The following is a 13,757-nucleotide window of genomic DNA, read 5'->3' on the forward strand; positions in this document are numbered from 1 at the left end:
ATGAGTATTATCACTGCAGGTCCCATTAATGCCCCTGATTAAGCTTATTTATAGGTGATTCACATCTTCAAGGAGAAGCTGGACTGGAAGCCCCAGGGGTTTCCTATTATTTCAGGAAGACTCCTCTATATTGCCTACCTGTGAGATTTTACAAAGGTCGCAAAGAGCCTCTAATTCCTCATCTGTACAATGAAAAGGTTAGAGAAAATGACCTTAAAGGTTCCTTCCTACTCTAGGACTACATTCTTTTTAAAAAATAATAATAATAGCTTTTTATTTTTTCAAAATATATGCAAAGATAGTTCTCAAAACTGACCCTTGCAAAACCTTGTGTTCCAAATTTTTCTCCCTCCTTCCCCCCCCCCCCCCGCCATGGACAGCAAATAATCCAATATATATCCAATGTGTAATTCTTCCAAACATTTCGACATTTATCATGCTGCACATCAAAAGAGGGAAAAATAAGGAAGAAAAAAATAAGCTAATAAACAACAACAAAGGTGAAACTACTATGTTGTGATCCACATTCACTCCCCATAATCCTCTCTCTGGATGCAGATGGCATACATCACAAGTCTATTGGAATTGGCTTCTAGGAATACCTTCTTAAGGTAATGTGATTGTCATATAGTCCATTTCCTTGTTGGATAAGCTTTGATTGCAACAAAGTTTTTTCTTTCTTTTGAAACTGAGCTGAAATCTCATTTAACTTCCATGGCTAATTATACTTATGTGATTTGTTCAGCAACAGAGAGCTGGAGTCAGAGGAAGTGGATTCATATCTAACCTCTTGGCACTTACTACCTATGTGACTATGGCCAAATTATTTAACTGCCCAAGACTTTAGTTTCCTCATCTGAAAAATGAGGGGTCTGGAACAGATGGCCACATTAGTCTTTTCCACATATAGATCTGTGATTCTATGATTTTTGGTCTTCCTGCCTCTGTGTACACTCTGTGTACAAATCTCTGTCTACTCTACATATTGCAGCAGATGGAGAAATGGGATTGGATGCAAGATTATGATTACTTGGTTCTACCATTTACTTGCTAGGTGCTCTTGGACAATTCACTTTTCCTCCTCTAAAACTCAGTTTCATCATCTATACAACGTAAGTCATAGAATCTGGGAATTTCAGAGCTTAGAAGGCAGACACTATCCAGTGTTTTTCAAAGCTATAATTCCAACAAGTAATGAAAGACTTTTTTTGACAAGGAATTTAGGCAGTCCACTGCACTTTTGGGCAACATTAACTGTTTAAGTTTTTCTTTACATTAACCTGAAGTCTTCTTTTCTAGAAATGTCCACTTAGCTCAAGCAATTCAATCTAATTTTTTTCCACTAGAAAGTCCTGCAAATATTTGAAAGGTTTCGTCTCCCAAGGGGGAGACAATATGTAAATAATTATGTACTAAAACAAGATATGTCCAGGGTAAACTGGAGGTAATCTTTAAAAAGGCATAAGCAAAGACTTGTTGTAAAGGGAAAAATGACTAGACTTGGCAACAGACTGATATGTAGGATGAGTAAAGACAGAAGTCACAGATGACACCAACATTGTGAATCTCAATCAGTGTATTTATACATATGTATGTAGATGTAATGGCTGAAAAAGATAATTCAGATTCTTAAATAATCAAAGAGAGAAGAAAAGGCTTACCTGATGGAATATAGGTTCTTTAACTTTTAAGTAAACCTGCAAAGGGTAAAAAAAAAAAATGCATTAATCTTAGAAAAAAAAAAAAGGCTTACCTGATCGAATATAGGTTAACTTTTAGGTAAACCTACAAAGAGTAAAAAAAAAAAAATGCATCAATGTAGCCCATCATAAAAAGCCCAACAATTCTTCATAAGCCACTCCATATTCTATCTTACAAATGCTATTTGTTTCTCAATTCTTACTTTAGTCCCTCTCTGTGGGTAATCCTGATCAGCTAAAAAATCCAGATCAGTAAAAAGAGTTGCGTTTAGACTCCATGATTTAATGTATGACCTTGTTAAAGAAAGCACTTCTCTTCTTTAGAACCTAATTTTATCAGCTCCACAATAAAGGAGAAGGATTGTTTTCTTTTGAATCAAAGAATGGGTAGAAGTCTGGCAACCTAGGATTTAGTCTTTTGTCCTGCCATTAATTTACTGTGTGACCCTGAGCAAATAATTCTTCTTTAAAAATAAGGGGCTTATCATATGAAAGAGTGTTCCAAATCATTATTGATCAGAGAAATGCAAATTAAGACAACTCTGAGATACCACCACACACCTGTCAGATTGGCTAAGATGACAGGAAAAAATAATGATGAATGTTGGAGGGGATGCGGGAAAACTGGGACACTGATGCATTGTTGGTGGAACTGTGAACGAACCCAACCATTCTGGAGAGCAATCTGGAATTATGCCCAAAAAGTTATCAAACTGTGCATACCCTTTGATCCAGCAGTGTTTCTATTGGGCTTATAACCCAAAGAAATACTAAAGAAGGGAAAGGGACCGGTATGTGCCAAAATGTTGGTGGCAGCCCTGTTTGTAGTGGCTAGAAACTGGAAATTGAATGGATGCCCATCAGTTGGAGAATGGCTGGGTAAATTGTGGTATATGAATGTTATGGAATATTATTGTTCTGTAAGGAATGACCAGCAGGATGAATACAGAGAGGCTTGGAGAGACTTACATGAACTGACGCTGAGTGAAATGAGCAGAACCAGGAGATCACTTTACACTTCGACAACGATATTGTATGAGGATGTATTCTGATGGAAGTGGATTTCTTTGACAAAGACTCAGTTTCAATTGATAAATGATGGACAGAGCAGCTACACCCAAAGAAAGAACACTGGGAAACGAATGTGAACTATTTACATTTTTGTTTTTCTTTCCGAGTTGTTTTTACCTTCTGAATCCAATTCTCCCTGTGCAACAAGAGAACTGCTCGATTCTGCAAACATATATTGCATCTAGGATATACTGCAACATATCTAACATATATAGGACTGCTTGCCTAGGAGAGGGAGGGAGGGGAAAAATCGGAACAGAAGCGAGTACAAGGGATAATGTTGTAAAAAAATTACCCTGGCATGGATTCTGTCAATATAAAGTTATTATAAAATAAAATAAAATATTAAAAAAGGGGGGGCTTAGATGAGATGATCTTTCAGCTCAGCATCAATGACTTTAAGAAATTTGGTTCAACAGAGTTTTTATATCAAGTATAAGCTGCCTGATACTATGGTCTCCATGGTAAATGGTAAATCCATTTATGGAGCAGCTAGATAGTACAGAGGGTAGAATGCTGTGCCTGGAATCTTAAAGACTCATCTTCCTTAGATTATATCTGACCTTAAACATTTATCAGCTGTGTAATGCTGGGCAAATTATTTCACCTTATTTGTCTCAGTTTCCTCATCTGTAAAATGAGCTGGAGCAGGAAATGGTAAACTTCTCTAGTCTTGCCAAGAAAACCTCAAATGTAGACATAAAGAATTAGCAAGAACTGAAGTGACTGAATAACTAAAATCCATTCATAGCATACTTGATTTTAATTACCTCACCAACTTGGTCACTCTCATTTGGACAAACAAAAATTTGTCAATGTCTCTCCTAAAATGTGTGCTTTAAATTAAGGTTAATGAGATCTTACTCTAGATGTCACATGACCAGCACTGAATAGAGTAGAACTACTGTTTAACTTATTCTGGACATTAAGATCCTATCTATGAGCTTTTTTTGGCTGCCATAGCACACACTTGGTTCATAAAAAGCTTGGCATGTACTAAAACTGTCTCGCTCAAATGCTTTCTGACAAGAGCTAATTATACAACTAATATGTCTATCTAACAGGAAGAAGGGGGGGGAAGGAAAAGAGAAAGGAAACAAGCATCATGTCTATTTTGTGCCAGGCACTGTGCTAAGCACTTTGCAAATATCTTATTTTATCTTCATAACAAAACTGAGAAGCAGGTACTATTATTTTTCCTATTTTACAATTGAGAAAACTGAGGAAACAGGTTAAAGGTCTTGCCCAAGGTCACAAAGCTAGTCTTGATTTTCTGATTTCAGAATGTTCTATTCCTGTGCCACCAAACTGTATCTTATCAATCGACATGGCCTAAGATTGCATTCTCTTTTTTGATTGTCACATCATACTATTGACTCATATTAATTTTGCAATCTATTACAATCCCTCAGGATCAGATGCCCATTGATTGGGGAATGACTAAAGAAATTGTGGCCCATGAAATGATAGCATCATGAAATAGTACTGTACTATATCATGATGAATATGGAAAAGTGTGGGGAGACTTATATGAACTGCTGCAGAGTAAAGTAAGAAGACAAGTAAGATAAAGTTACAAGTAATAAGAAAGACAACGTTCACAACAATTACAACAATATAAATGAAAGAACAATACCCACAAACAAGTAGAACCAAATATCCAAACAAGATTGCCATTAAAAACAGAGAAAGAAAATTCCCCCCAATTTCTCTGCAGGGAGTGGGGAATACATGGATATGAAACATTATACAGTAGACTTTTTTCAATATGTTGATTGATTTTTCTAATTTTTTTCTTTTTCCTCTTTAAAAATTTTAATTATTATAACGAATAGCTTTCTGGGAGGGAGGAAAAGAGAGGAATATAGGGGAACATCTAGATGTTATAAAAATAAAAGTTAAATTAAAATGAACAAAAAATCTATTCCTAAACTCATTTAGAACCTTTCAGACAAACTGGTTGCTAGTTACTCTTTTCCCATTTTGTACTTAAGAAACTGATTTCGATGAACCCAAGTATAAGACTTTTTGTGTATCCCTAATTAAAATTCACTTTAGTGATTTCAGTCCAATTTTCTAGCCAGTGGATTCTAGCTACAAAGTATTATGCAATGTGTTAAATGGCCCTCTAGCTTTATATAATCTGCAATTCTGATGACTCTATTATTTATGTTTTTACCCAAATAACTGATAGAAATGTGAAGCACTACAGAATTAAATATAGATTTTATAAACATGTTCAAGAAACATTTATTAAGTGCCTGCTTTGTACAATGCATTAAATTAGATACAGGATACATAAAGACAAAAAAAAAAAAAAAAACAGAAAAGTACCTGCTTTCAATGAACCTACAGTGTTCTGGGGGATAGATGGCACACACAAGGGCAAATATGAGCAAGGTAGGGGAAAAAAGGGACAAAGGAAAGGTTGAAACAAAGTGAACTGAGAATACCTGAGGAGAAAAAAGCCACTATCATCTGATATTCTGTCTTACCACCTTTGTGCCAACGATTATAGAAGGTACTAGAGGACTTTATGAAGGAAATAGAAAACATTTTCTCAACACAAGATGCTTATTTGCAACATGCTTATTATTGGAAGACAAAGACCCAAGGTCTTAGAAAACAACTGCCACATCTTCATCTTGCTGAAATAAAATACATTACTATTTTATATTTAAATGTCACTAAAAACATGGTGACACATTTATATAGCACCTTAGATTCTTATACTTTCTGAGGCTGACAAGACATGTATTATTATCTTAATTTTTACAAACTGAGGTTAAGAAAAGGGTCACAGAGATAGAACACAGCAGAGCAGCATGTACTGATGAACAGTGGCCTCGACTGGGGGTCTGAATTTTAAGTTTAATTGATAAAAATTATTTAAAAAAATAAAATCATCATATTTTATTGATGTCTTCTGTCTTTTCATCATTTTTATCTCAATCCTTTCTTTTAGCATGGTAAAGAAGAAAAAAAAGGTAAATTCTTATAAAATGATAACATAGGTGGCACATGGGACAGAGCAAAGGTCCTAGAATCAAAAAGATCTGAGTTGAAATTTAGTCTCAGACACTTACTAGCTGGGTACATCTGGGCAAGTCATTCAACATCTATATGATTCAGTTTCCACAAATGTAAAGTGAAAAAACAACAGCTTCAATTTTCCAGAGTTATTATGAGGATCAAATGAAATAGTTGTAAAGTGCTTGGCAAAGCATTTTACAAATCTATCATGTCATTTCCATCATCTTTAACTTTGTTGGGTCATATGCTGACCAAAAAGATTACAGGGTCAGAGTTTGTAAGCAAGTTAATTACTTTTCTTGAATAATTTCAAGCTGAAATCCAGAATGGTCCAATCGCTCCACCAAAAGTGTAATAGACACTTCACCTTTCCTAACTTTGTAAACATTCACTGATCCCATTTTTGTTAACTGTACTTAGTGTGAGATGAAATCTCAGAAGACTTGTCTTAAATTTTAATTCACTAATAATATATTTTGTAACACATTTTTGTGTTGTCATTAATAGTTTGTAACTGTTTTGAAAACTTCATATTTTCTGATTACTTACTATGGTTTAAGAAATTGTTTCAGATCCCTATATACTTTGTATATCAGACTATTATCACAGATATTTAATGCAATTATTTTTTCTGCTCTACTACTTCTCTTCTCATTTATTCAGAAACCTTTTGGTTTTATGAAATCAAAAGTTGTTTATTTTTTATGTCTCAATCCCCTCTCCACTTCTAGCAACTTTGGTGACTTTGCCTTTCTGAGTCTTGGTTTTCTCCTCTGTTAAATGAGGGAATTGAATTTGATTTCTAAGATTCTGTCCAGCTTTAAATCTTATGATGCTGATAGGGTTTCCACTTAGTACTGGAGTCTAAATTCTTTTGACTCCAAATCCAATGCTTTTCCCCCTACTTCACAAAATTTAAGATGATTCTTTTTCTTGCTAACAAAAATTTACATTCACTTTCTTAATAAAAAAAAATCTGAAGTACTTTTATAAGTCCTTTCATTTAAAACAAGAACTGACATCTGTACAGAAAATAGTTTTTCTGGCTATAATCTCTCTAAGCTAGGTCTCTATCTTTGATCAGAAAGAGGTGTTCTGTTGGCCCACTGTAATGGGCTGAGGCTTGAGTTGATGCACTGAGGTCCCAAGCACATGAGGCTAAATAGTAATTGGACCATACTCTATTAATATATAAGCTTGGAGAAAGAATGGCCCCCACCCACTCTTTGTGCAAGTCCTGATGTGTTGTATAGGAAATGATGATTTTGGTGGGTGGAGGCAGGGGAGTGGAAAAGGAAGGGAAGGAGAGACTTTTGGGATTGCTATTGCAAAGGCTTTTCTGTTTATTTTTTCTTCTTCTTTTTGTTTTTTGCTTTTTGCTGAGGCAGTTGGGGTTAAGTAACTTGCCCATGGTCACACAACCAGGAATTGTTAAGTGTCTGAGGCTGGATTTGAACTCAGGTCCTCCTGACTTCAGGGCTGGTGCTCTACCCACTGAGCCATCTCCTCTCCTCCAGAAAAGCCTTTGCAATAGCAATCCCAAAAGTCTCTCCTTCCCTTCCTTTTCCACTCCCCTGCCTCCACCCACCAAAATCATCATTTCCTATACAACACATCAGGACTTGCACAAAGAGTGGGTGGGGGCCATTCTTTCTCCAAGCTTATATATTAATAGAGTATGGTCCAATTACTATTTAGCCTCATGTGCTTGGGACCTCAGTGCATCAACTCAAGCCTCAGCCCATTACAGCCCACTATGAGTCAAAACTTGGGAAATGACAATGTGCCCACCCTAAATGGCAACAAAATTACTCATCCACATCCAAAGCTCTATTGGACACAAAATAGGACTTACCGTGGTTACTATTAAGCTGAATAGCACTAATATAAAAATCAGGTGATAATTGACTGTGCTCTTAGTCTTGAAACTTTCAAACCTAAAACAGAAAAAAAAAACATTTCAAAAAGCAGAATCATCTAACAAAAATTTTGTTCTTTTTCTCATACTGCATTTGATATAATTTGTGAATATTAAAGAATAACTCTTCAGAAAACCATAGCTTTTGAATAAATTGGGCTTTATAACCACTGATAAAATACACTAGATATATTGGGTTAGCAGACAATCAGGAAGTCAGTGAATTGAATTTTGAGAGCAGAAAAGCAGCACTTGTTGGCTTTATAAAGACAATGATCTCTCTCATTCTCAGTAAGCTCTGGAGATAGGAAAGAAAAAGAAAAAAGCAGCCCAGAATTCTGGGAGGATGTGCTGTCAGTGATCACTGACAATGTTTGTGACCATAGAACCAAGAATGTTAGCAAAAGGACCTGCAGGAGAACCTGAAGAGATCCCTTTGTGGAAGAATCCTTTATGTAGTTCCAAAAAGTCTAGTTAGTGAGGTGTCTGCATTTTCTCCTGTGTTATATATATCCCTGGAGCTCTCAGGAATGGAGAATGTCAAAGGATTGGGCAGAAATGACCATGTCACAAGGTCAGTGAGAATTCTTAGCTCAAATTCTCATCCACTACAGGAATTCAGTCTTGGCCCACATTCCAGGCTCATGATGCTTTCCCCTCTCAGGCTACTTCAGTCTACTTTGTGTCCATCCCTGCATGTTTTCTTCCCCATTAGGCTATGGGATCTGTGGAAGTTCTGTCTTTCTGTGTATCCCAAGCACTTACCATAGTCTGGCACACAGTACTCGATAAATACTAATTTTAATTCTTAGTAAAATCCTGTGTCACAAGGCACAAGACATTGACAAATTAGGCTTAGGATCAAGAGACCAGGGTCCTACTTTTCAGCTTCATCACTGACCATGAGGAACTTGAGAGTCCTTGGTTTCCTGGGTTGCCAAATAAAGCTATTAAATGACAAGATCTCTCAGTTTCCTTTCTAAATCCTAAAATATGTCCATTATCCCTCTAAAAGGACTGGTGATTTCATTATGGTGAAACTTTTTTTTTGGTCTGCCTAACATCTGTTTTTTTCACTTAAAAATGTTTTTTAGTGGGGAGGATTCTGGCAAGATGGTGGAATAGGTTGGTAAATTTCAAGTCCTCCCAATTGCCCCCACAAGTAGAACAAATTTGCACCTCTGAGTGAACACAGACTAGTGAAAAATCAAGAAAACTTGGGGCAGAACAGGGGTCCTTCAGATACAACCTGAGAAGATCTGAAGAAAGGCCCAGGGCTGGGTATGACCTGTCTGAACTGCTAGCTCCATAGAAACACCACCTGGGATCCCTGCGCTAGCTGGGTTTGGCTGGAGCCTCAGCAGGAACCAGACAGTAGGGTCGGGGTTTGAGTCCAGGAAGACTGAGGGAACCTCGGCTGAGTGGGAATGTGGGGGGCCAGCTGTACTATAGAGAGGTGGCCCTGGGAGAGAAGGAACCAGCACCTGGTGAGTGCAGAGGCAATGGGGCTGGAATGCTGCCAGCTGCAGGAAGGGGGAGCTATTGGTTTGAGGCTCCTGATCAGAATGTAAAGCTGAAGGGAAGCTTGAAGCATTATCACCCCCCCCCCCCCCCCCCGCACTCCACAATTTGAGATGCTTATACTATTACCTCTTATTTAAAAAAAAGAACCATCAAAGAAGAAAGAACCCATCACTGAAACATATTATGGAACAGGGAAGACCAGAATTCATCTTCAGAGGAAGTCACTTTTTTTTTTTAAAGCTATCTCAAAGAGTAATGTGAAATGGCTCCCTGCGCAGAGAGAATTTATAGAAGAACTCAAAAAAGAATTCAAAAACCAAATGAGAGACATTGAGGAAAAACAAAAATAAATAAATAAAATCATCCAAGAAAAACAAGAAGCTTATTTAAAAAGTTAACTAGAAAAAGAGGTACAGAGTATCAAAGATGACAATTAGAATTGGGGAAGTCAGTGAAGCTATAAGAGACCAAGAAATAACAAAACAGATTTTAAAGAATAAGAAAATAGGTGGCACAGTGGATAGAGCACCAGCTGTGAAGTCAAGAGGACCTGAGTTCAAATTTGGCCTCAGACACTTAACACTTCCTAGCTGTGTGACCCTGGCCAAGTCACTTAACCCTAATTGCCTCAGGGAAAAAAAGAAAAGAATGTGAAACATTTTATAAGAAAAATGATAGCTCTAGAGAATAGATCAAGAGAAAAAATATAAGAATTGAACTGCCAGAAAGTTTTGACCAAAAAGAGAACCTTGATACAATAATGCAGGAAATAATCCAAGAAAATTGTCCTGGAGTGATAGAGACAGGAGGGGAAGGCAGAAATAGAAAAAATCCACTGACTACCACTTCAAAGAGATCCTGTGTGGAAAACACATAGGAATATTATTATCAAATTTCGAAATCTCCAGATCAAAGAGAAAATTTTGAAAGAAACAAGGAAAAAAAAACAATTCAAATAAGCTGGAGCTACAATTTGAATTGTACAAGACTTAACAGCAGCTACAATAAAAGACCATATGTCCTGGAATTATATCTACAAACAATCAAAAGAACTTGGCCTGCAGTCAAAAATACCATATCCAGCAAAATTATAATTCTGAATGAGAAAAAATGTTTAACATAGACAAATTATTTTTGTTTTTATATGTTTAAATAAAAAACCAAAAAGGCAAAAAAAATTTTTTTATTAGTTTTCAACATCTTTTCATAAGATTTTGATTTCAAATTTCCCCTTTCCTCTCTCTCCTCCTCAAGGACAGCAATCAATATGATATGGGCCATATGTGTACAATCATATTAAACATATTTCCACATTAGTCATAATGTGAAAGAAGAATCAGAAAAGGGAAAAACCATAAGAAAAAAACAAAAAAAAGTGAAAATAGTATGTTTTTTATAAAGCTTTTTATTTTCAAAACACATGCATATAGTTTTCAACATTCACCCCTGCAAAATCTTGTTCCAAATTTTTTTCTCCCTTCCTTCACCCTCCCTCTCCTTTAGATGGCAAATAATCCAATATATGTGCAGGTGGTTCACTCAACAGTGAGATGATTCAGGCCAGTTCCAATAGTCTTGTGATAGAGAGAGCCATCTGTACCCAGAGAGGACTCTGAGGATTGAAAGTGGATCACAACATGGTATTTTTCATTTTTTTTTGTTGTAGTTTGCTTGTGCTTTTTTCTCATTTTTTCCCCTTTTCACTTTATTGTTGAAGAGAGCCACGTCCATCAGAATTGATTATCATTTAATATTACTGTTGCCAGGTACCATGATCTCCTGGTTCTGTTCGCTTCACTTAGCATCAATTCATGTAGGTCTCTCAGGCCTCTCTGAAATCATTTTGTTGGTCATTTCTTATAGAACATTAATATTCCATAACATTCATATACCATAATTTATTCAGCCATTATCCAATTAATGGGCATCCACATTCAGTTTACAAAGTTTCTTGCCACTACAAAGAGTGCTACTACAAACATTTTTGCACATACAGATTCCTTTTTCTCCTTTAAGAGCTCTTTGGGATATAAGCCCAGTAAAAACAATCCTGGGTCAAAGGGTATGCACAGTTTTACAGCCCTTTGGGCATAATTCCATATTGCTCTCCAGAATGGTTGGATCAGTTCACAACTCTTACCAACAATGTATCAGTGTCCCAGTTTTCTCACATCTCTTCCAACATTCAGCATTATTGAAAATTATATGTTTTGATCTATATTCAGGCTCCATAGTTTTCTCTCTGGATATGGATAGCATTTTCCAACATGAGTCTTTTAGAATTGTCTTAGATCACTGTATTGCTGAGAAGAGCAAAGTCTATCAAAGTTGATCATCCACACAATTTTGCTGTTAATGCATACAATGTTCTCCTGTTCTGCTTCCTTCACTTAGCATCATGTAAGTCATGTAAGGATGAGCCATTAACTCAGACCCTCAACAATTTAGTGGATTGTCTTTGTGAGCTGCTGTGCCCTCAAAGTTTCCTTGCTCTGTATTCTGCAACTGAGAGATGACAATCCTCAGACTTCACTAAGTTGGTCCTAGGATGCCAGAGAACACAGCCCTCTATCATTAGGCCCATGCCAAAGCTGTTCTAGTCTAACAGAACTAACAGTTCTAACAATGCTAAGCACAGACATTAAAAGTTCAGGGTCATCTTCAAGGCAGCCTGAAAGGAAGGCATTCCGAAAGCCCTAACATTTCTAGGATAGCTTTTCATCACTGCAGTAAGTAATGTGCCAGATGTGGAGTAGGGAGACCTAAGTCCAAATCCTGTGTGACCAGGGGCAATTCATTTAATGTCTCTTATCCTCAGTTTTCTTACTATGTGGTTGCTTTCAGTCTTAAATAAAATTATATATGTAAGTGCTTTGCAAACTTTAAAGTATCATGTAAATGTAACTTATATTTATTACTATATATACTATAGTCACTGTACAGATGAGTAAATAAGAGGCTAGAAATTGGAAGGTAAGGGAAGTTGGGTGATTCTCCTAGTTCTCCTAGCTAATAAGAGGTAGAAGCAATACCTGCTTCTAGCTCCTTTTATTATACTGAGATGTCTCATCATTGATCTCTCTATGAAAAGTGACAAGGTGAGAGGCATAAGGGGACTTCTGTTACCATATGTAGATCTATGTATGAGGAGGGCTGCTCTATGAAAGGTAAGAAGAACTGTTAGAACATTTCATAAGAACTTATGGAGATGGCAAGAAACTTGTAGCTTCCTCCTGGACAACTATAGTTGTTTGGTCCTCCAATAGGGAGTAAAGTCTAATTAGATTTGGAATGAGAAGAGATGTATTTGACTCTTTTCTCAAACTAAGGGTCATGGAACCTCTTTATAAACAATGTCCCAAAGAGGGAGTACAATATGCCCAAGTCCACAGATTAAGAAGAGGGAGGCCTGCAATTCAAACAAAAATCTCTTGATTCCATTACAGACTGTTATATTTACTTGAGGAAGGATTAACAGGCTGATGATACATTGTCTTGGCTTTAAGAACACTGGGTGAACTTTTGGGGGGACTGCAAGAAGGGCATGGATAAGAGAAACACAGGAGAGACCCTGTGGGAACCGGGAGTGCTCATGTATACAAATGAGATCATGGATCCACTACGGTATTCTATACCATACCTTGTGTATAGGCACTGTGAATTTTGAGTGCTACTTCTACTATACTACTTATACTATTTGTCCTTTGAAAGCATGCATCTTACTTTTTAAGAACAATCAATGAATATTTATTAAATGCCTGCTACAAGTTAGGCTCTGTGCTAAGGGTACAGAACAAGGCAAAAGATCCCTTCCCTCAAGCAGCTTACAGACTAACAGTGAAGATCACATATAAGCAAAGATGAAGAGCAGTTATTTCCATTTATAGGTAAGTGTATGAATGAAACTGAGTCTGAGAGAAGGTAATTATCTTGCTGAGGGATCATACAGCTGATTTATTTTCTATTCACACCTATTAACTGGACTATTGCAACAGCTTTCTAATTGGCTGCTGGGATCAAGCCTCCCTGCACTTTAATCCATTCTCAACATGAAAAGTAATTCCTTTACTCAATGAATTCCAGTGATTCCTCTTCTGTCTAGAGGCAAATATAAACTCTATTGACTTTTATTTTTTTTTTAATTTTTATTTAATAATTACTTTATATTGACACTTGTTTCTGTTCCAATTTTTTTTCCCTCCCTCCCTCCACCCCCTCCCCTAGATGGCAAGCAGTCCTTTATATGTTGGATATGTTGCAGTATATCCTAGATACAATATATGTTTGCAGAACCGAACAGTTCTCTTGTTGCATAGGGAGAATTGGATTCAGAAGGTATAAATAACCCGGGAAGAAAAACAAAAATGCAGATAGTTCACATTCGTTTCCCAGTGTTCTTTCTTTGGGTGTAGCTGCTTTTGTCCGTCATTTATCAATTGAAACTCAGGTCTCTTTGTCAAAGAAATCCACTTCCATCAAAATATGTCCTCATACAATATCGTTGTCGAAGT

General features: G+C 36.6%; 1 protein-coding gene across 2 annotated transcripts in view; it reads right to left on the bottom strand.

Moving 5' to 3' along the window:
• Positions 1–13,757, bottom strand: part of ACER3 (alkaline ceramidase 3) — a 190,268-nt gene that overhangs the window by 47,729 nt on the left and 128,782 nt on the right. For both annotated transcript variants that reach the window (XM_051987064.1, XM_051987065.1), the window contains 2 exons: positions 7,660–7,741; positions 1,662–1,697 (listed from right to left, as the gene is read on the bottom strand). In XM_051987064.1, coding sequence (XP_051843024.1) covers positions 1,662–1,697; positions 7,660–7,741 — 118 coding nt within the window. The remainder of the gene's footprint in view (positions 1–1,661; positions 1,698–7,659; positions 7,742–13,757) is intronic.

The sequence above is a fragment of the Antechinus flavipes genome, chromosome 3, assembly GCF_016432865.1.
Source record: "Antechinus flavipes isolate AdamAnt ecotype Samford, QLD, Australia chromosome 3, AdamAnt_v2, whole genome shotgun sequence".
In the NCBI taxonomy this organism is placed as follows: Eukaryota; Metazoa; Chordata; class Mammalia; order Dasyuromorphia; family Dasyuridae; genus Antechinus; species Antechinus flavipes.